Genomic DNA, 24,236 nt, shown 5'->3' with positions numbered 1-24,236 from the left:
GTCCCTCGTTTATCGCGGGGGATACGTTCTAAAAATAACCCACAATAAACGAAATGCAAATACGCAAAGTAAGTTTTACAATTATTATACATGTTTTAAGGCCGTAAAACCCCTAACCACACACTTTTATACACCTTTTTACACACATTTTGTACAGCGCTCCCTTAGTTAATTAGGACGCAGAACACATGTGCGGTTCTCCCTTAGCCAATTTAGGACCTAGAACACAATGCACGTTCATACTGTACAGTACGCTGTAAAAACAAAAAAAAGCATGCAAAATTACTCCAAAAAAATCCGCGAAACAGCGAGTCTGCGAAAAGTGAACCGCGTTATAGCGAGGGACGACTACATATTTTTGGATTTTTTTTGTGTGTGTAATTTTGCATGCTTTTTTTTTATTTACAGCGTACTGTACAGTATGAACGCGCATTGTGTTCGGTGTCCTGATTGGCTAAAGGACTGTACAAAATGCGTTCGGATAGCCAGATTTACATAAATGTATGAAGTGCTGTATGTTTGCAGTCAGAGGAACTGTGAAAGACGCTGGTAATAATTTCTTACGTGTCAAACCTCGTAGACTGATCATTAAAATTAAATTTGTTAAAAATGTTTGGGCTTGAAAACAGGTTTTGATCTTTGGTTTCATTTACTAATATAGTATTGTACTTATTTTTGTTAAATCTGCGAAAGTTTGAACTTTGAGAGTGTTTAAATAAGAGAGAAATGTGAAAAAAAATGTTAATGCCTGTCTGAGAAATGTGTATAAAAGTGTGTGTTTAGGGGTTTTACGGCCTTAAAACATGTAGAATAATCGTAAAACAGGGAAGTAAGATAAAATCCATAAAGTAAATAAATACAGTTGTCCCTCGCTATAACGCGGTTCACTTTTCGCAGTCTCGCAGATTTTTTTTTGTGTAATTTTGCATGCTTTTTTTTTTTACAGCGTACTGTACAGTATGAACGCGCATTGTGTTCAGCGTCCTGATTAGCTAAGGGAGTACTGTACAAAATGTGTGTAAAAAGGTGTATAAAAGTGTGTGGTTAGGGGATTTACGGCCTTAAAACATGTATAATAATAATTGTAAAACTTACTTCGCGGATTTCGTTTATTGCGGGTTATTTTTATAATGTATCCCCCGCGATAAACGAGGGACCACTATACATCAAAATAAAACCTGCCTGCATGGATTCTGAGCAGGAGCAGCTTAAGATTCGGCTCTTCTCGACGGGAGTCGGTTCTTTGAACCGGCTCGTTCGCCAACGACACATTGCTGCTCTCATAGCATCTTGATGGAGGAGGGAGGACGGAGCGTCAGCGGGAAGAGCCTCGTGTGCTTTTCACTCTCGGTAACGACTCCACCGGCAGACACCCGGTACACGGTAACCCCGCCGGTTAAACACTTGGACTCTTGATGAGCCAGAGAGACTTCACGGAGGAACCATGCATCGTCTTAAACAGCTAGTACATCGCTCTCCTCATCTCCATCTTCGGACGACGTCGCTTTGTTCGTCCTTGTGGCAGCATCCTCGGTTTAAGAGCCAGGCTCCGGCGGAGCGGTGCGGGCTGAAGAAGCGGTTCAGCACGGCGGAGGCCACCGCGGAGACGAGGGACCCGGTCCGGATGCGAGAGAAGACCCTGACCATGGCGACCCTGAACCCGCAGGTGAAGGCGGTGGAGTACGCGGTGAGAGGACCCATCGTTATCAAGGCGGGAGATATCGAGAGGAGCCTGCAGGAGGTCAGCCACTGTCACCACACTGCTTATATATATTTATATATACACGTATATATTTGTTTCTGTCTACACTTAATATATATTTACATAAATACACACAAATACAGCTACAGCTGCGGCGCGGCACCTGCTCCGTGATGAACGAGTCATCGACGGTGAAAGTTGACGTTTTATGAAACGTCACGTTTTAAATATAAACCATTCAGACAAGCCGACAATAAGTATTTATATTAATAATAAGAAGATTACATTTGACACCCATGTTTCACACGACTGAGCTGGGAATGCAGTTTATCCACTTGACGGCACAGAGAAAAGCCGGTTGCATCATCCTCCACATCCACCCAGACTGTCTACATCCACCCGGCCTCTGTCTACATCCACCCGGCCTCTGTCTACGTCCACCCGGACTCTGTCTACGTCCACCCGGCCTGTAAAATAAAAATTCACACAAGCATGTGCAGCAGTGTTCACAACTATGGAGGACCACAGCTGCCAAAACAAAACACAAATAAATTTAACTTAAAAACTGAAAACATTAACATAAATGTGTTTAATTTATGAAATGATATTTCTGTTTTTAATTACTTTATGGATTTTATCTTACTTCCCCTGTTTACGTTTCTATTTAATGCATTCATTTATATTACAGTGGTCCCGCAAATAACCCGCAATAAACGAAATCCGCGAAGTAAGTTTTACAATTATTATACATGTTTTAAGGCCGTAAAACCCCTAACCACACGCTTTTATACACCTTTTTACACGCATTTTGTACAGTACTCCCTTAGCCAATTTAGGGCGCAGAACACAATGTGCGTTCATACTGTACAGTACGCTGTAAAAAAAAAAAAAAGCATGTGAAATTACACTAAAAAAATCAGAGGGACCACTGTATTCAGTTTTCATTATTTATGCATTCATTCTGTGTTTTCTCTTTCATCTATGCTTTATTATGCAAATGATGGGGCTTATTTTTGTAGTTATGATCTTCCTTATTACATAAACACGGTGTGCATTTATCATTGGTGTTTTTATCTTTGTATTGAAATACTAAACAAATATTATGATGATGTTTTCTGTCTCTTTCTAGGGAGTGAAACAGCCTTTCACTGAGGTCATCAAAGCCAACATTGGTGACGCCCACGCCATGGGCCAGCAGCCAATCACCTTTGTCCGTCAGGTGAGTGTTGGACAGGAAGTGACAGACTTGAGTGTAGATTAAGTCATTTCGAGTTTGGATCTGTTTGCTGGGAAGAAAACATTACCTCAAAGTTATTTAAGAAGGTTTTCTTAATGTTTTTTTTTAGATTTCTAGTGATGTTACTGTTTACTAGCTTATACTTTAAAATGCGTATGCCGTCATGCACCCAGCATACATACAGACACTACGTAGACACTTTGTTTACCACACCCAGTGTTAGATCACATCCCTGGTTCATGCTGTAGCCGTCAGTAGTTCGTCATAAGCTGCTAATTGGTCTGTAATCGCTGTGTTTGGACACAGATGGAATCTCGTGTGATCTCAGGAGTCCAGCTGCATCGCAAAGTGAAAGACTCTGGTTTGATGTGTGTAAGATTTATCTGAGCATGAAGCTGCATTGCAGCAAAGTTCCTCCTTTTTACTTCCAGGATCAATGAATAATGTGCTAACAATTTCTGGAAATAGGAGGGGTGAGGAATGGAAGTACACGTTACTGACACGTGAACTCTAAACAGCTGTAGCCTATTCGAGAAAAGAGGATGTGGTCATTGCTACAGATTACAACAGGCATTGCCTTGTCTACCTGGATACAGTCTCTTGGCAACACTCTGCGTGGGGCTGAGCAAACTATCTGTGCACCCATTGTGCCGTCGCTCCTCTAGCTCTCTTCTCTTCAGCTCACCTACTTTGCAGGGGAGCGACTTCACATGACGTGCGGGCAGAAGAAACTGTTCACGCTCCACGCCCCATGAAAACTGTTGATGCACGCTAATATTAAATGACTTGATTTGAATGCAAACATTTGAATATGTGCTTCTCCCATCTCCTTTTGTCATTTGCGTGCAGGTGGTGGCACTGTGCTGTTTCCCGGAACTGTTGGACAGTCCGGCTTTCCCTGACGATGCAAAGCAGCGAGCCCAGCGTATCCTTCAGGACTGCGGAGGACAGAGTCTAGGTTTGTGTGTGTTGTTCAGGTCACTGTGCGCTAGGGATGGGAATTGATACGATTTTTACGATTCCATTATCGATTCTGCTTAACGATTCGATTCTTTATCGATTCTCATTTGGGAAAAAAGGAGAACAAACAGTTTGATTAGCATCATCTAGAGGAAGTGGTGAACTGGAGCGAGTACTAGTACAGCTGCAGCCTCTGAGCCAGCCAGACTCTCTCTCTCGTCATGGTCATCTTCTAAATGTAATGCAGAAGGTATTTGTTTAATGTTAACTGTTATAGCATGTTTTACAAAGAAGCACATGGCGCTAACATGGTAGGCAGTGTGTTATTTACCTTCTGTAGTAACCGCAGAGGTGGTCATAGCCTGGCTGCTGCCGCTGCTGCTAGGTTGAGATTCATCTCCAGTCCGAAGTGTGTCAAAAACACGACATTCATTTAAAAATATTGCATGTTGTGTGTGCAAATGTTTCTGCATGTTCGTCGTGTTCCCTCCTGACGCTGTTATCTCCACTTTGCAATGATTGCAAGTCGCCCTGTTGCCGCCTGTTTTGGTAAAATGCAGCCAAACTTTGGAGCGTTTGAACCGAGTGGGTGCCATTGTTTACTACTGATTGCACTGCACGTGTGAAACTTGTGTAAGTTACGTGGCGTAATTTGTCGTGCTTACTGGAATCGAGCGTGCGTAACTTCTTGCGGAAGTTACGCGACGTGATTCGTGCTTTCGATTCCCATCCCTACTGTGCGCTGTGTGTATGTAGGCGTGGTGTTGGACATAATACCAGAGTACATGGAGGTGTACCAAGAGGCTTGTATATGGTATGATATTGTTGTACTAAAAAAAACTCAACAACACATATTAGTTGTTGAAGTTACAGAATGGAGTTTCTTTATTCACAAACGGCTGAGTGTAGACACACAAACCTGACAACAGCAAAGCTTAATTTTAGCCTCGCTGTCACTGGTAAAGGCCGGTAGATCAGATGTCACTGTCCAGATACAGATCACATGTTAATACCAGGGGTCAGCGTGGCATTGGTACATGATTAGATGATTGCTAATAAGTGGAATAGGAAGATGGTAGATGGATCCCTGTTTGCTTCAGTCCAGAAGAGGAGTTGGCCAGTTTAAGACCACTGTGGTATTTTTGACATGACATGGCCTGCGTAGCATTCAAGCTCTACAACTGGCGGAGATGTTTCTGTGTGAGAAGTTATCCTTCAGGTCTTTCTACCAGAAAAACTTGGTAACGCTGTGAAAAGAGTTGGTTTTAACCCAAACCATGATCTTTTGTTGTGTAAACCTGGCCAGACACAAACACATAAATCAGTTGTGGCAGGTAAAATTACTGGGAAAATGGAATACATGGTAAAAAAACAAACACTGTTTTCTGTCCAAGTTATACTATTTACTTTCTCTTGGACTGGTTGTGCTGGTTGTGCTGGCTTTTTCTTCTATTAAGAGAAGGAAGGCAATGAAGCTGTACTTACCAGCAGGGAGGGGAAGCTAACTTGTAAAGGAAACAAAACCAACATCATAACCAACCTAATTTTAGTCCTATCAATATGACTCCTTCATACAGGCTGCCACCGGTCAAAATTTTCTGTATTCTGTAGTTGTAATCCATGTAATGATGAACCCTGCGTGTCCAGTGTTGAGTCCTGCAGTTCGATAGAAACCACGACTTTGCATTAAATGTATTTCTTTTTTGCATGTAAAAATATTTGATGTACTGTATGTTGTGTTTGGGACTCAGGCTCGTACAGTGCCAGCCAGGGCGTGGACTGTGTCCGACAGGACATTGCTGACTACATCACCCAGAGAGACCAGGGTGTACCCGCTGACTGGAACAACATCTACCTCACCACAGGAGCCAGCGACGGCATCATGGTATGCTCAGCACTTTTTAGGTTGATGGCAGTGAGTTCATAGAGATGCATTATGACTATGACTGAGCCGTCATAATCATTTATTTCCACATCCTGCCTTCTTATATGCTTCTATAGGAGTGCTGTATTTGCTGATTTCTCAAGTTTTAGTTGCAGAAGAGTATTAGCAGGATGGTTTGGAGCAGCTTTAACAAATGAATCTCACAAGCCGTATGTTTTGTTTCTAGAGCATCCTGAAGCTGCTCGTCTCAGGTCAGGGCAAATCCAGGACAGGCGTGATGATCCCCATCCCTCAGTACCCGCTTTACTCTGCAACCATCTCTGAGTTAGAGGCAGTGCACATTAACTACTACCTGGATGAGGCAAACTGCTGGGCGCTGGATATCGAAGAGCTGCAGCGAGCTTATCTTACAGCCAAGCAGCACTGTCAGCCCAGAGTCCTCTGCATCATCAACCCTGGAAACCCCACCGGTAGGATATTATTGATGTTCATGCCGTTGTTGTAGGGCTGCCACAAACGATTATTTTGATAGTCGACTAATCACCAATTATTTTTTCGATTAGTCGACTAATCGGATCATGCGTAAATTCACTGTCCCGGAAAGGGGCGGGTGAGCGAGCGCTGTAAAGCTCGCGGACGGAGCCGTTAGCCACCTTCGCCCCAGAGTCTTTCCATGCCGACCCAGAGCCGCCGCGGAGGAAATGCGCCCGGCGGAGGCCAGCCAGCATCGGGGAGAGGATCCCACGAGGGGATCCTCCCGCACCGTGCGGCCGTCCCTGACCCGCCGAATTAAATCCCCCGGGCAGACTACGCGGAAGTTGCGGCAAAATCGCGGTGATTGGTTAAAATTGCAACACCGCCCTGAATTCACGGGAATTCACTGAAGTTGCGTTGAAGCAAACTACTAAATTAGTTGTCAACGATTTTGTTCGTCGACATAATCGTGACTAATCGTGGCAGCCCTAGTTGTGAGCAACTTGGTCACACTGTATTGATTTAAACTGTCGTCTAACTCTGTGAATTAAGGATTTATTTTGACCAAATCAGAGTTGGTGGCAGGTTTGGTGAGTTTTATTATTTTGTGTCTGAGTTTGAATGAAGTGTGTTTGTAATTCTGTGGTTCATCAGTGAAGTAAGCTGCAGATCGGAGTCTCCTGACAGTGACAGCCAGACTCCGAACGGGTCAAACACTTTAACATTTTAAGTAGACTTGTGTCATGTCAGAAAGGGTTAATGTAGGCAGATGTAAACATTAGACTAATTCATAAGTTGGTTAACACACACAAATTGAGTTTCATCTCCATTCAGTGTGCAGAGGTTGTTTCTCACACACTGAATCTTTTATTTTTGCTCTCATACACATGAAACATGTTTGTCAGCGGCTCGGTATTTACTTCCAGTGTTACTAACGTTTCTGTATGTATGTCTCTGCACTGTGCTCTTCAGGTCAGGTGCAGAGTAAAAAGTGCATAGAGGAGGTGCTGCACTTTGCCTATGAGGAGAATCTGTTTGTCATGGCTGATGAGGTAACTTCCACTGCCGGCACATTGATCTATAGCACCACATGTCCTCACAAATACTTTCTATGTTTAATGTTTGTCATCATTTTAAATGCCAGACGTTCAGACCTCACATGTTGTTGCCCCCAGGACACTTGACATTTAGCATTTCACTGTGAAAGACAGATTTTCTTTAAAAGATATCTTGACTTTTAGTCCCTAGTATGAATCAAGCCTAAACACAATGGATCGTACAGTTCACATAATGCTCTCAGTGCATCAGGAGTGTCTTTGTTTGACCATGACAGCCTGATTGATGCCTCAGACTTGATCTAATATGACTGGCATTTCAAACTCGGCGTGATTAAAACATGTGATGACAATGAAGACATACAAGTTCTGTTGGTGTCATAATCACATTGACACTAATCTAATGATTCCATTATTCTTCTTTCATTTTCCAGCAGTGCCCTTCTTCATGCATCTCCACCAGCTCTCCTCTGTCCCACTGACACAGTTCAAATTGGACTAAATGTGTGTGTCTGTGATTGGACAGATTCTTTTATTGTTATCCAGTCTGTGACAGAGCTGTCTGCTGTTTTTTTCCAGGTTTACCAAGACAACGTGTACTCGCCTGACTGTCAGTTCCACTCCTTTAAGAAGGTCCTCTATGAGATGGGCCCCGAGTACTTCAACAACGTGGAGCTGGCCTCCTTCCACTCCACCTCCAAGGGCTACACTGGAGAGTGAGTTTCCACTGCACTGAACACACACCAAACACACACACACACACAGCTCTCGTCTCATTACAGGGTGATGGCACAGGAATGAATATAAATATTTGAATATGTACATGAGCTTCTTCAGGAGTTTTTTTGTACCTGACAACTTAGGATATATAATTCCTGAGTGTGTTTCTCAGCTCTGCCACAGTTCATACACATTCACGACTTCAAGTTAAGCAGCAGGATGTAAACATTAGTAAAAGTCTCCAACCAGCATGTTCTCGATTACAGGAAGAGTTCCACATTTTAGGACATTTTCTCTCTTGCTGAGTTAGATATGAGGATTGACGCCTCTGCTAACACGGCACAATAGCTTCCTTGAGCCTTGTTGTTACTGTGAGATTGCCAGGCCTTGTATTCACAAAAACAGGACACTGAGTGTCTTTGTTCCATCTGCTGCTCATTGTTCATTGTTGCTGTAACTGACAGGGAACAGATCATGAACTGTACCTCCAGTGTACGACCTTTCTTATGATCTGTGTTCTGTTTATCTCCCACTCAGGTGTGGTTTCCGTGGAGGCTACATGGAGGTGTTGAACATGGACCCACAGGTGAAGGCCCAACTAGTCAAACTGCTGTCTGTCCGCCTCTGCCCTCCCGTCTCTGGACAGGCAGCGATGGATGTCATTGTGAACCCCCCCAAAGTGCACGAGCCTTCGTATGCTCAGTTTGCCAAGGTAAGCTCTGTGGCTTCCGTTTTTCCTAAAGCAGGTAAATGCATGTCTCAGAAGACATTAGCACTGCGACTCGCCTCTGCACTGTTTGAAAAGAGAGAGGGGATTTGGAGAAATAAATAAGAACTGTGTGTAGAGGCTGACAAGATATGTCCAAACGACTTCATTGATCCCAATGTAAATTGTTCTTATCGTTCAGATTCATTATTAATGGATTAATCCCTTGATGGATTCCTGATCAGTTTTCCAAGTGCACAGGTTTGCAAAAGCTCCACTGTTTAACAGTTTTTACTTTATCTGTAGCAGCAGTCGTTTGTCTACATGTAAAATAAATGAAACAACAATATTTGTCCAGCCGTCATTTTAATTTACATTTTCTTAGTCAAAGAAGTCCTGCCTGTTCAGCGATATATGTATGACATTCATTTTCCTTCACGTTGCGAGTTTGACGTCATTATAACTGTCAGAAAAACAATGACGGCATTGATTTAAACGATAATCTAAAAGGCAAGACTAGTTCCCTTCTCGACTGACATGACTCCACAGCTACGTCATCCTCAATTAAATATCTGTACGACATTTTCTCTGGTGTAGTGGCTTGAGTCAAAGTTGCATGAGAGTGAACGCTGGCGCAATCTTGCTGCCGCTGCTCGCCGCTGTTGCTCACAATGTTGACCAGCAGGACATACATCCTGCTGGTCTGTATCTGGATACTTCTGATGCCCGACCACCTGCCAGTGATGGGTTTACTACAGTACTCTGCCACTGACCTGCTCCGACTGCGCTGCCGCCAGCCTGGACCTGCACCGGAGGCTCTCCATCTCCATCCGGACATCGCCTTCCAGCCTCGCCGGAGATGCATCCACCGAGGGTCCCACCGGCATTTCCACCATAACAACTCAACAGCGATAAGATCCATCTGGTCCACCTCTCGTCACCATTCACGCTCCACCACCAGGTCTGTCAACCACAGTGTGTTAGCCCACCTAGCCCAGTCCGCTAACACCTCCACCTGCTCCGACAGCTCCGCACTCAACTTCGCTCTTCTCAACATCCGCTCACTAACTAACAAGGGACAACTCATCCAGGACATCATCACGGACAATAAACTGGACTTTCTCTGTTTAACCGAAACATGGCAACAGCCCAACGACTTCACCCAGCTCAATGAATCCACTCCAGCTCGGTTTGTTTACATTTCACAACCTCGCGCCTCCGGCGGGGGGGGAGGTCTCGCAGTAATTCACCGCGGGACCTTCTCAGTCTCACCGGTGTCTGTACCTGCCTTCAGCTCGTTCGAGTCCACTGTGTGCGGGCTGTCAGGACCTGTTCCAACCGTAATCGCCACTGTCTACCGTCCCCCCAAACAGAACAGTGAATTTTTAAATGACTTTGCTGCCTTTCTCACTCATTTATCATCCCTCTCACCAAACATAATAATACTGGGTGATTTTAATATTCACATGGACAATATCAATCTGCCTCTCACCAAAGACTTCACTTCCTGTTTAGAAAGTTTTGGCTGTCAGTAACACATCACCTTCCCCACACACTCCAAAGGACATATTCTGGATTTAATCTGCTGCTCTGGTGTCACTCCCTCTGATCTCACAGCCAATGAACTCCCTATAACTGACCACTTCCTCATTTCATTTACAGTGAAACTCACTCTCTCCATCTCCAAACAACCACGCCTCATCTCACTCCGGAATATAAAAAACATTAACCCTGCCACTCTCACCGCTTGCATCAACTCCTCCTGCCTCCCTGACATCCAAAATCTATCCACCCCTGATGATCTGGTTTCTCACTACAACACTGGACTTCTCAATATCCTTAATACCCTCGCCCCGTTAAAAACCAGAACTGTTTCTTTCACTGTCTCCGCCCCCTGGTTCACTACTGCTCTCCGTCTCATGAAGGCAAAAGGTCGACAACTGGAACGCCTCCACAAGAAAACGGGTCTCACTATTCACAAGGAAATGTACAACAACCACATGTCACTCTACAAGGACTCCATCACCAACACCAAAACACACTACTACTCTGGAATAATCACCGCCAATCAAGGAAACTCCAAAACACTCTTCTCCCTCCTCAACAACATCACCCAACCCCAAGACTCTCTTCCCTCTCACTGCTACACAACCACCTTCTGCAACTCCATCATGTCATTTTTCACTGAAAAGATCAAAAATATCCACCAGCAGCTTGGATCAATCCCTCACCTCAACATCTCAACTGACTGGCACCCACCCACACACCCATTCCCCACCTTTCATCTCCCCTCCCTCTCTGAGATCGCAGAACTCATCAAGCAATCCAAACCATCCACCTGCCAACTGGACCCCCTCCCCACACAACTTGTAAAAGCCTGCTCCCCCTCCCTGGTCCCCCTCATCTCTGCCATCATTCACTCATCTCTCACCACTGGAACTGTTCCAACATCCCTCAAAACAGCTACCATTACCCCAATTCTAAAAAAACCTGGTGCCGACCCCTCCGATTTCAACAACTTCCGCCCCATATCTAATCTACCTTTCATTTCAAAAATCCTAGAAAAAACAGTCGCCACCCAACTCCATTCACACCTATCCCGCAATAACCTGTATGAACAGTTCCAGTCTGGTTTCCGCCCACTCCACAGCACAGAAACTGCACTTCTCAAAATCACCAATGACCTTCTCATGGCAGCTTTATGCTGTTTTTAAATGTGATGTGTACGGTGACCTTGAGTGTCAGAAAGGCGCCTTCAAATAAAATTTATTATTATTATTATTATTATTATTATTATTATTAAAGTCTGCAGTGGAAGACGAATATTTCTGACTCACTGGTTGTTGTTGAACCGTGCACTCATCCAGATTCTATTCTAGTCTGATTTCATCTCATCACATTGTGTGTGTGTGTGAACAGACCCCCCCCCCCCCCCCCCCCCCCCCGGCAAACATCCAGTGGCTCTAACATTAACTAACATTAGTGCCAGTTGCTGTTGGAGAACAAACAACAACAGAGCATTACTATTTTAGGCACGCGTTGTAGGTGTGTCACTTTGAATAATCACAGGGAGGAATGGAATGAATTGTGCTGTGTACGCAGCAGGAGATCAGCTCCTGCTCAGCACAGCTACTCCATATGTAGTAACAGTATGTAATGCCTGGCAACACGTCCATTCATTAATTAATTAATTCATCACTGTAGAGCTGCCACGATTAGTCGATTAGTCACGATTATGTCGATGAACAAAATCGTCGACACATCGTTTTTTTTGTTGTTGTTTTTTTTTACTTTTCCACCCCCGCTGATGGACGTCGCTTTAAATTCCAAAATGTTTTGCTCTCTGTTGATGCTGCATTTTTCTGTGAACGCTCAGACAAATAAATGTTTTCTTTGATTTTGAAGCTGTAGCCTCAGGGCTGGTCTCCATATGGTGTTTCTCTGTGTTAAGGCACAAGTGCCTCTTCTGAGCGCCCTGCCAGCAAAACACAAGCACACAGACAGCCAGTCACCTGACAGACCTGTTCTGTCTCTGGAGGCTGCATTTCCTTCTTCGTTGTGTTTTCTTTAATGATTACCGTAGGGCTGCCACGATTAGTCGATTAGTCACGATTATGTCGACGAACAAAATCGTCGATAACTAATTTAGTAGTCGACGCATCGTTTTTTTTAACTTTGCTTTTCTCTCGAAACTGTGGCTGTAGCTTCTACTGCCGCGTCTGCCTTTCTGTCACACACACACACACACACCTACACACATGCGCAGTAGTGGTAATCGGCATCAGACCTGACTGTACCGTAAATGACACCATAACACAGACCCTCCGGGAATTCACGATGTTGCGATTTGCAACTTCAACGCAACTTCAGTGAATCCTCGTGAATTCAGGGCGGTGTTGCAATTTTAACCAATCACCGCGATTTTTCCGCAACTTCCGCGCACGCAGTCTGCCCGGGGGATTCAACTCGGCGGGTCAGGGACGGCACGGTGCGGCAGGATCCCCTCGTGGGACCTCTCCCCGGCGCATTTCCTCCGCGGCAGCTTTGGGTCGGCATGGAAAGACTCGGGGGCGAAGGTGGCTCACGGTTGCATCCGCGAGTTTTACAGCACCCTCCCTCCCACCCGCCCCTCTTCCGGACAGTCAATTTGCGCATGATCCGATTAGTCGACTAATCGAAAAAATAAACAGTGATTAGTCGACTATCAAAATAATCGTTTGTGGCAGCCCTACATCACTGTCAGTAAAACGTCGAGTGGGGTGTATTCTTCCCTGGAAAGAGTGCTTATGTTGTTCCTCCTTGGCCTCAGGTGTGGTGATGTGAAAAGTTTCAAAGGTTTGGTACCGAATGAGTACTCACCAACGTACAGTAGATCCTTGATTATCTCCTAACTCCCGTGTATGTTGTGTCATGTTGTTCCCCAGGAGAAGAGCTCAGTCCTGGATGCGCTGGCTCACAAGGCCAGCCTAACAGAGAAAATCCTAAACTCTGTGCCCGGGATCAAGTGCAACCCAGTCCAAGGAGCCATGTACGCCTTCCCTCAGATCTTCATCCCACCACGAGCAATTCAGGAAGCCCAGGTCTGTTTCGTCGTGCATTCTTTATATACAGCACTGAGCAGAAATGCAGTGAAGACATCCAAACTAACTATCCAAAACACGGTCTGTCAGCTGCAGGGACACAAACACGTATTCACTTCATATTTACTGTATTTTTCAGGCTATAAGGCGCAATAATCGAAACAAAACGTGTGTCAAATAGGTTGAATTTTATTCAACTAATTCACAATATCTCTGCCTTCGTGAAAGCTTGGACAACACTTGAGACTGATACCTTAGCCCAGGCATCCACGATCTATTGGCAGATAGTGGTGTAACTCGCCAGGCGTTGCCTTCTGTCATCCAACGCTCCCATGCAGCTCGCACTTTAACTTTGAACGACCTGACACCAATATCAAGCGGTTGGAGTTCTTTGGTTAATGACGGCATGCACCGAATTAGTTTGCTTGAGATGGGCGTGCATGGAGTCGTACATCAATAGGGACGGAGATTCGTGAAAAAAGCCATCCGTATTACTCCGCGAGGCTCCTGACTACGGTAGCCTACGGTAATCTGTACCACATAAAATCGGTTCGAGGTTAGTAAACACAACCAGAATTAATACATAAGGCGCACTGTTGATTTCTGAGAAAATTAAATGATTATTATAGCCTTATAGCCCGAAAAATACGGTATATAAAGTTTAATCTCTAGTAGTAGTTTGTGTGTGTACACATATGAGAGATGACAGTGCAGGGTCTCACAAAGACTTAAGAATATATCTGAATCAATCCTGAGTTTCTCCTAACATGTCTCCAGCCCTGTGGCCAGATGGGAAACAGCTGAATGGAGTAGAAACGTGATTTGTGGACTGAAGTCTCAGTGGGTCAGCTGAACGTATATATTTCCTGTCTTTGTGTGTCTGCAGGAGCTGTCGATTGCTCCTGACATGCTGTACTGCCTCAAACTGCTGGAGGAAACTGGAATCTGTGTGGTTCCAGGAAGTGGATTCGGCCAGAGGGAGGGAACCTATCACTTCAGGTCAGACAGGAAACACTAACATACACCAACACAGTTTTTATTTCACTACAGTTACACCTGCATGATTACATGTGACACCTTTAAATCTTTAATAAGCTTTAGACAGATTGTTTGTTTGTCATACTCAGACCCAAAATTTCAACTTTGTCAACATTCAGTATGCAGATGGCCGTGAAACATCTATATCACCATCAGGTTCACAGAGGACCGTCTTTCAGTTATTCAGCTTTTATTTACACTCGAGAGGTCATTAAGGGGCGACCCTCATTTAAAGGCATGGAGTTGAGTGACCTTAAGAGTTCTGAAAATAAAGAAACAAGAAAAGAAAACGGCAACGAAGAAATATAATAACAGAAACAATACTGGCTTTTAAAAAGCCATTAAAACTTTATGATTATGGAAGATACATTTTATAGGTACTGTGTGTTTTAAGATAATAAAAATCTGAAATGCATGCAGACTTTGTAGTTACAATAAATTAAAACAATAAAAATGTAAAATAAAACTTTAGATCAAGTGTTAAAAAATATCCAATGTATTGATTTTAGTGAGGTGCTGGATTTTATTCCAGGAGTCAGGAGCACTAAATTTAAAAGCAAGTTCAGAACACGAAACACGAGCCGCTCAGTCGAGTCAGTCTGATCAAGTCTCTCTGAATAATGAAGCAATTCTCAGAGGTCATTTGGTAAATTTCCAGTTAGGACTGCATAGATCTAAAGAAACCAGTGAGTATCAAGTCAATCCAACCTTCTCACAATACATAACAGAAGTCCAGACGTTTAAGAGTAAGATGCATTCCTCTAAATCACATCACTACAGTCTAGGACTGACATGACTCAGCATCCGGCAAAATGTGAAACTGATTTTATTCTGTAAAAATAGCAAACTGTTTTTCTGAGTCTCCACGTAAGATCTATTTAAGTTAATTAGATGTTAAAGTAACACAGATGTACAGAAACTGCAGTTTGTGGTTCAGTATCTTGCCCAAGGAAACCTGCAGACTGGAGGAGCCGGGGATCGTCCACTAATCGGAAGGTTGGTGGTTCAGTCTTCTGATTAGTGGACAACCCGCTCTACCTCTTGAGTCGCAGTCACTCCATCAAACTGCGGCACAGTGAGCAGATACCATGTCATTTCTAACCAATGGGCTAATGTGCTCAAGATGGAAGCTCTGGACAGAGATGAATTGATATTGATAAACTATTTCACTGTTATAAATGCTGGACTGACCCCTGGAAAATTATTATTTACCATATTATTAACAAATAAACAATGCAATGAAATGTGTTAAGCAATAGGAATCGGTCAGCTCAGCATTAAGAATGTAACAAGAATAGAAATATTGAAACATACTGTGTATTTGTGTTTTCCTTTGTCTCGTAGAATGACCATCCTTCCCAGCCCGGAGAAGCTGAAAGTCCTCCTGGAGAAGCTGAAAGAGTTCCACCTCAGATTCCTCGCAGAATATTCACAACTGGAACCTCAGATCAGCAGAACCAACCAAGACCAGCACAGAGAAATGTCAAATCAACCAGACTGATCCCCCCCACAGCTATGCTATTTAAACAGTCTGCATCATGTTAATATCGCTTCGAGTATACTCTTGTATTTAAGGACTTGTGTTACAGAAATGTGTGCCTTCCTCTCAGATGATATTTAAAGAGGCAAAGGATCCTCTGTCTGTCTGTCTGCCTGAATGTGAGAAACGACGGTACAGCAACACACTAAGTTTCCTTCATGCTCTCATTGATCTGTGTGAATCTTACATTCAGCCATCTGCTCTTTACCTACACACAAACACATACATCCTTTTATGCTTGGCCAAGGACACACATCAGTTTGTCACACACACATCTTAAGCGTATGAGGAGCTGTGTGCCTCTATATGACTCTGTACAAGTTTGTTTTGGTTTTACCTCACTGGTATATATGAAGACTTTTGTTTTTTTAAGATTTCTGCCTCCACCCCAATACAGTCATAGTTACAGCATACAATACATGTGTGTACTTGTACAAGGTAAAAGTGTTTTCTGATTAGTTGCCTGTACGTAAACATTTGGTTATGTTTAAGCTAGTAAAACTGATGTTAGGAAAAGACCTGGATCATGGTTGACTGTTGGTGCAGAGGGGATGTTAAAAGCTACCAGAATCATATCCTGGCAGTGTGGAGAAGCCGTTTTTAGACCATCAGGTATGATAACATTTCCAAAAATAGAATTGATTAATTCAATTAATAAAATAAGACATTTTTAAAAATCACATTTTGGTGTTTTTTTTTACACTGTGGGGACTGGGACTCTGTATTTTGTAGAAGTGAATGCACTCAGCTAACTAGAAAAATTTCTAAAGAAATTTTGAGTGTGCCTGACTCTGGCATGGTCACCCCCATACATTATTATTGACACTGCTCAGCAAATTTAGTATTAATATAACAAACTGTCATCATTGCCTTTTTAATGGGATCTTATTTTGAGGGGACTCTGTGTGTGTGTGTGTGTGTGTGTGTGTGTGTGTGTGTGTGTTTCCAAGTTAAAGACCTTGGTAAAGAATACTCTTGCACAGCTTTTTCCATGTGTTGCCACTCTGCAACTTAAGGGTTGCGCTCCACTTTGCCACATCCAAAATGGCGGCGACGTCGATATACAATTCAGCGCTCAATGTGGCGTCTACGTATATATGTCTGTGTATATATGTCTACGTATATATGTCTGTGTATATATGTCTACGTATATATGTCTGTGTATATGTCTACATATATATGTCTGCATATATATGTCTGCGTATATATGTCTGCGTATATATGTCTGCGTATATATGTCTGCATATATATGTCTGTGTATACATGTCTACGTATATATGTCTGCATATATATGTCTGTATATACATGTCTACGTATATATGTCTGCGTATATATGTCTACGTATATATGTCTGTGTATATATGTCTGTATATATATGTCTGTATATAGGTCTGTGTATATATGTCTGTGTATATATGTCTGCGTATATATGTCTGCGTATATATGTCTGCGTATATATGTCTGTGTATATGTCTGCGTATATATGTCTGTGTATATGTCTGTGTATATATGTCTGCGTATATATGTCTGCGTATATATGCCTGTGTATATGTCTGTGTATATATGTCTGCGTATATATGTCTGCGTATATATGTCTGTGTATATATGTCTGTGTATATATGTCTTCGTATATATGTCTGTATATATATGTCTATGGTCTCTATTCACGCGCCAGTAGGGGGCGGTAAACCTGTTCGCCAACAACCATCGAAGAAGAAGTGGACGGAAGCGCAACAGAAAACATGGCGGCTCCTTGTGTGGACACACTCAGGACAAATCTGTGAACACACAGACACACAGACACACACACAGACACACACACAGACACACACACACACAGAGACAGTGTCAGCATGTGGACGAAGACAGCACGAGCTTCTCTCAGAGTCCTCCACCACCTCCAGGCCGGGTGGAGGAGCAGGTGGACTGACCGGGGACAGCGACAGCTCTGCAGGCTGCTGTCTTCATCTGGACCCCCGTGGAGGCTCCTGTTCTTCGGCTCCGATCAGTTCGCTGTGGAGTCTCTGAAAGTCCTCACAGACAGCAGGTACGACACACACACACACACACACACACACACACACACACACACACACACACTAAATATAATATATCTGCTCATATCAGGTACAGTAAATAAACCGAAAATGAAAATGCTTTTATTTTGAAATTCTTCAGTGTGTTATCCACAGTCAGGTCAACTCATTTCAACCGTGTACACTCGTGACAGAACTCTTGAATAAGGAGGACTGGATTCAAAGCATCAAAGTTTAAGTTGAATTTATTATTCTTGTATAAGACGGAGCGTTTAACAGTGCAACACACAAAAAGGCTCCCTGAGGTAGGGCTGCACAATATGGCCTATAACCAATATTGCGATATTTGTAAGCTATATCGCGATACTATGACTCCTGAGAAACTCTTGTATCCCTCATGTGGTGCTGTTCTGATGTCTTGGATGCAGAATCATGGGAAAAGCAAAGCAATTGCCAAAGGATCTGCGAGAAAAGGTCGTACAACTGTACAAATCAGTACAGTTGATAATGCCTGTCAGCACTGTTCAAACACTAATTAAGAAATGGAAAGTAAGAGGAACTGTAGACTTTTGATCAGGGTAAATTGGGTCATTTCTGTTTTTATTTTGGTTTAAATTGAGTTCTCACATTTGTTTCACAATAAATGGCTCCAACTGTCCATTAACCACACGTGGAAAAAATGTCATCATTCATTTTCTCTTACAAATGGGCAAGAAACCATGAATTCTGTAAGAGTATGTAAACTTATGAGCAGCACTGTATCTGTATATATAAAAACCATCAAGCACATTTCCAGGTCAGTCATGTTACACACACGTTAATGATAGAAGACACTTTTAAATGACGCCCCAGCACCCCTGTAGTTTGAACACTGACCCAACATCAGTGTTGGACCTCACTGATGCTCTTGTGGTATTAAAGAGACAGTCGGGCTGCGGAAGAGTGGAACCACAACCATGCTGCTCACATGATCAGCTATTACACAGACACTTTCTGTTCCTAATTTATCTTCACAGAGTTTGTCGTTGTTGATCTTGGAAAGTGAGCGCGCTAACTGACCTCCGTGTTGTGTTTGTAGGAGCAACAGTGAAGGGGTGGTGGAGTCTCTTGAAGTCGTCACGCTGTTCGCTGACGTCCCAGTGAAGAGGTTTGCACAGCAAAACCAGCTTCCACTGCACAGCTGGCCCCCTGACAATGTGGACGGACGGTTTGATGTCGGGGTGGTGGTGTCTTTTGGCTGTTTGCTGCCTGAGAGACTGATCAACAAGTTTCCACAGTGAGCTTCATTTGTTTTAAACATATGAACTGTTGCTCTGCCCTGATCATGTTGTCTCTAGGCCTGCCATGATTTTGTCGGATGATATGATTGCGCTGAACAATGTTATTGTCATTTTATGCCATTGACCGAGTCATTCGGTCCTTAACAGGCAATAGAACAATGGTAGGGAAAACCCTGCTGTTTTTACATATTGGTATATGATCATATCATATATTAAATGATAATGCAATTATTGTAAAAGGCCTAATTGTCTTGAAATCTTAAAATATCACAGTCGCCATTGGAGGTCACTTATTCAGGCTTTAAAGAAGAAGTTAAGATTAAATTGTACTCCCCAAAGTACTGACAGAGATCTCAGCATGCAGCCACGTCGCTAAAAATAATTTAGAATGATCAGGAAACACAAGCAGTCAGACGTTCAGACAAACGTATTTGGAAGATAAAACAAAATGTGGACTGTAAATGAACATTTTTTTCAACAATATTCAATATATTTATTGAAGTTTCAAGTGCATATCGAACTTTATGACAAATTTACAAACATTTTCATTTATATCCCCTCGAACTGCCACTCATTCACACAGACAAAGAAAAAGAAATAAATCAAATGGACAGTGACAAAAGACATCAAACTAATGGAGTAAAAAAAAAAAGGCAGGATCATTTCATAACCTGTTATTCAGTCAGTGTTATCCGTTTCATTGGTCAAAAATGACATATGATTCCCAAATACAAGCAAACTCCTCCTGTTTACCTTTAACAATGTATGTCAATCTCTCCAGTCCAAGACAAGTCGTCAACTCCTTCTTCCATATTGCCAGTGATGCTGGATCTACATTTTTCCAGTATAATGCAATCACTCTCCTTGCATGGAGATCTCCAAAGTCAACCATCTTCGATTGCTTCGTTGTTCTGATGGAGTCTTTGGGGTATATTCCAAGTATACAGATTGTTGACGTCAAAGGAATGTTACACTTAACCATCCGTGATAAACATTTAACTACATTTTCCCAAAATACCAAAATCTTAGAGCATTCCCATAGGCAGTCAATCAAAGTTCCCTTTTCAGTCAGACATTTAACACAAACATCCGGGATGTATGGTGAAGTTTTGCAGGGGTTATATAAACCCTCATTAACCACTTATACTGAATCAATTTTAACCTTGTGTTAATTGAATTCTTTCGCGCTTTTAAACATGCTCTTCCCCAATCTTCTGTTGTGAACATTTATCACAGTGTCGTTCAGTTTTCCTGTCTGTCTGCCAACTTCTTCACAACCTGGTCTGGTCATCTGACTGCTCACACTGCAGGCTGTAGATTTATAAGAAGAGCCGTATAGTTTGCAAATATGTTGCAAATAAATAAATGCAAAACTTTAGTAATTTGTGTTTGATGCAGGGCTACAGATTATTTTCTCTTTGTGAAATAGCTACAGTTGAGTACCCAATAAATGTTCTTTTTTTTTTTTCCAAATGAAACTGCAGTGTCCTTTTTATATTGACAGTCCAAGACACACCTGTGTATAGTCATGCTGTTTAATCGGCATGGACTATCATTTTATTATATTCTATTTCTATATATTCATATATTTAGCTTGTATAATGATGTGCTATGATGCCAAGTGGCTCATGTCAGCCAGAAAACTAATGCACATGGAGCTCTTAGATTATTGGCCACTCATCTTACTTAACATCTGGACTAGTTCAGTCCCAGTTAATCATGGTACAACCAGTTTCAGTAGCTGTTTCAGTTCTTAACTGAATGTGCGTCTGTGCAGCGGGATTTTAAATATTCACCCCAGCCTGTTGCCGAGGTGGCGAGGTCCAGCACCCATCTTCCACACCATCATGCACGGCGACACCGTGACGGGAGTCACCGTTATCCAGATCCGTCCTCACAGGTATACAGCAGGAAAACCTCTCAGTGTTCTTCCTGTTATTATCTTCTTTCAAACAAAAACAGATTCAAAATGTCTTCACATCTCAGGTTTGACGTGGGGCCTATTCTCAACCAGGAGCTCCATCAGGTCCCAGAGAAATGTACCGCTGATGAGCTCGGAGCGATCCTTGCCACCAAGGGAGCACATCTGGTGAGTTGGTGGAACGTACCTGGAGCTAGTTACCTCATGTGCTTCCTAACGAGATGGTAACATGACTGTTTGTCTTCTGGATTGCAGCTGATGGATACGTTGATGACACTGTCTGAGAGAATGGCTCATAAAAGGGAGCAAAGACAGACGGGTGTTACATTTGGTACGTAAGACTGACTACATGCAAAATATAAAACGAGAGGAATTCTCCCGATTTACACATTTAAGTTCTTTCAACAGCCCCAAAACTCAACGCGTCCATGAGCTGGATGGTGTGGGAGGAGCAGACTTGTGACCAAATCGATCGTCTGTATCGTGCCCTTGGATCTTGGGTAATGGATCTGGACTGTTATTTGGTTTGAGCAATGGAAGACTCTGTTGAATGTCACTGACATGATGCTTGTATCTGCCATCAGATGCCTTTGAGGACCTTATGGATGGGCAGGACGGTAAAACTTCTGGATTTTGTAGGAAAGTGTCACATTTCATTATCAGGTAAGTTTTCCACAAGTACAGTGCCAGAGTGAGTTTGTAAAGAAAACCCGGTGATGCTGAGGGAATTCTCGACCCAGACCTGTAAACAGGGATATGAACAACCACTTGTGCCTGTTTGTGTTGGTACAATCAGTGTTGTGCATTTGAGGATGTCTTCACATTAGAATAGATTCCTTAAAGGACCCCCCCTCAAAATTAAAATATGTAGTTTTACTCCTACCTGTAGTATTTTGGAGATATTGGCTGTAGAGGTGTCTGCTTTATCTAGAATATAATGAAACTGCATGGCCATCGGCTTTTGGTGCTTTAAGCGTAGCACCGTTCCAAGCTGATGCACCCTCATAGAGTCCCATAATGCTCTGAAGTATGACATATCCAATCAAGAGGCTTGAAATCAAGTTCTGTTTGACACGTGTGTCTGCCACAACAAACAGTAGGTGGTCATGCAATAGTCCAGAAGATTGCTGCGTCTGTGTTGAGCTGTCATATGTCACTCACATGTTTGCAGACGAAAGGAGGAGGCCGGTCCCTGGCTCAGTGAGCTATCAGAAGGAGACCAACACTCTGGCTGTCTGCTGTAAGGTCTGTCCAACTCCGTCCAACTCACATTTAATTAGTTGAGTACTGACCATGACCTAAACCTGCAGGCATGTCCCTCTTTACATTCACATAGAAACATTTCTCTTTAAAAAAGACCATCAGATTATATTAGTTCTTTTGAATGTGTGTTTTTATAATGTCAGATAAAATGTCACTCAGATGAGAAACATGACCAGCACAGCTTCATATCATATTGAAGCAGGGGTGTCTCAAACTCAAGTCAACACAGCCGTTGAAGATAACTAAGCAGAATATACATCTCATTACATTTCAGTAAAGTCCAACTGCACGTCCTGTTGTAGTCCCTCCACAACAACAAAACTGAAACAAACAGAATCATCCGGGTGTTTCAAGGGTTTCACAACCAGAAGTCTTGTGACTGATTGGCAAAAGCCTGTTTGGCATGTAAGAGGCTGGTGACACCAAGTGTTCACAATAAGAACTGTAATGTACTGTAATGTAGTCAGCAGGCCAAATATAATGTTACGGTCACATTCAATGGTTTATTTTTTATTATTTTCTACATGGTAGATTAACATTTAAGACATTGAAAGTATGAAATAATCACTCATATTATATATGAGTAAACTGTCCAAGTCTGGCCCGGGAACTTTGTTGGAATCTTTCCCTCACCTGTCATCTCTACTCTTAACCATAATAAAGGCATAGATATGCCAGGAAATATTTTTTTTCATTCATGAACAATGTCAATGTCTCTTGTTCTATACTTTGTGTTTTCAACTGCTGTTAATGTACAGTCTGTGAAAGTGAACTCTTGCTATAGATGTTTCACCTCAAGCTTCAAGGAAAAGGAGGTACTTTACCTCTCGAGTCTATGAATGTGAATGTTTTTTAGCTTTAAAAAAAAGAAACATGTTCTTAACAGAGTAGTGAGTGTGTTATGCTGAATTCATCAGGAATTTGTATGAACAGCAAAGAGCATCAACAGTGAATGAAAACGAGCAAATGTGTAAAAAAGATGACTTGACTAAAATCTAATGAAAAGAACAGATAATGATGATAAAGGCTCACCTCTCTGTTTCAGATAAAGACAGCAGCGCTGCCTTCTGTCCCACTCTTCATTTAGATTCATGTCAGTCACATATTTTTCTTGTGGCTCAAATATTTGTGTTTGTCTGTTTTCTGTTCCAGGATGGCTGGGTGGGATTCAAGGCGGTGCTCCTGAAAAAAAGGCTGACAGCAGCTGACTTCTATAATGGCTACCTGCATCAGACAGCTGAAGGACTGTTTGTTAGTAAAAGAAGAGAAAGTCAGACTCATCAGATGAGAAAGAACTTGACGTTGTGACGCCACAACAATCATTTTCTTCCTTTGACATGAACGCTGCAGATGACACCAGCTAATGGAGTTTACTGTATTTCATGTGTTACTCTTGTCTGTTTTAAGACATCTATGTGAAGGCCTACAGTACATCTAATGTATTTATACTGTACACTTGAAATAAATGAATGTACTGATGGCTGATACCAGGAAAAATCATGAACTCTACATTTAATATTTAGTTTGGATTGTTATGTGAGATTTTATTAACTTGAATGTACTTGAACTTGTCTTGAATGTAATAGCATTGTATAGAAGAGCCCAGGGGTCTTCAACCAAGGGTCCACAACCCCTAGGAGGTCTGCAGAGGTACTGCACGGGGTCTGCCAATTTTTGTCATAATTATTGACAATTTTCACCCAAATAATGGTGAATGTGAGGGTGATTGAGAAACTACAAACAGCAGAGGTATTTGCACTCCAATCGGATGAATCAGTGCACATATCCAAACAGCTCGAGAGCACAGCTCTTGGCATTTAATAACCACTAATATTTATA

At 42.6% G+C, this 24,236-nt stretch overlaps 2 protein-coding genes across 2 annotated transcripts; both read left to right on the top strand.

The window, feature by feature from the left end:
* The first annotated feature begins 1,278 nt into the window (after window positions 1–1,278).
* Window positions 1,279–16,577, top strand: gpt2 (glutamic pyruvate transaminase (alanine aminotransferase) 2). Its single transcript, XM_010752181.3, has 11 exons — window positions 1,279–1,741; window positions 2,832–2,921; window positions 3,789–3,897; window positions 5,651–5,784; window positions 6,011–6,254; window positions 7,231–7,310; window positions 7,893–8,029; window positions 8,571–8,745; window positions 13,164–13,319; window positions 14,206–14,318; window positions 15,702–16,577. Exons 1-11 carry the CDS (start codon window positions 1,445–1,447, stop codon window positions 15,856–15,858), a joined length of 1,692 nt encoding a protein of 563 aa, XP_010750483.1. The 5' UTR covers window positions 1,279–1,444; the 3' UTR covers window positions 15,859–16,577.
* Window positions 16,578–17,591: 1,014 nt separating this feature from the next.
* mtfmt (mitochondrial methionyl-tRNA formyltransferase) lies at window positions 17,592–23,884 on the top strand. The gene is made up of 9 exons (XM_010752182.3): window positions 17,592–17,944; window positions 19,012–19,209; window positions 20,991–21,113; window positions 21,200–21,302; window positions 21,390–21,465; window positions 21,543–21,634; window positions 21,719–21,797; window positions 22,306–22,379; window positions 23,550–23,884. Exons 1-9 carry the CDS (start codon window positions 17,751–17,753, stop codon window positions 23,703–23,705), a joined length of 1,095 nt encoding a protein of 364 aa, XP_010750484.1. The 5' UTR covers window positions 17,592–17,750; the 3' UTR covers window positions 23,706–23,884.
* The last annotated feature ends 352 nt before the right edge of the window (window positions 23,885–24,236 follow it).

Source organism: Larimichthys crocea, chromosome VIII, assembly GCF_000972845.2.
Source record: "Larimichthys crocea isolate SSNF chromosome VIII, L_crocea_2.0, whole genome shotgun sequence".
Lineage (NCBI taxonomy): Eukaryota > Metazoa > Chordata > Actinopteri > Sciaenidae > Larimichthys > Larimichthys crocea.
This window is presented reverse-complemented; position numbering and strand designations above follow the sequence as displayed.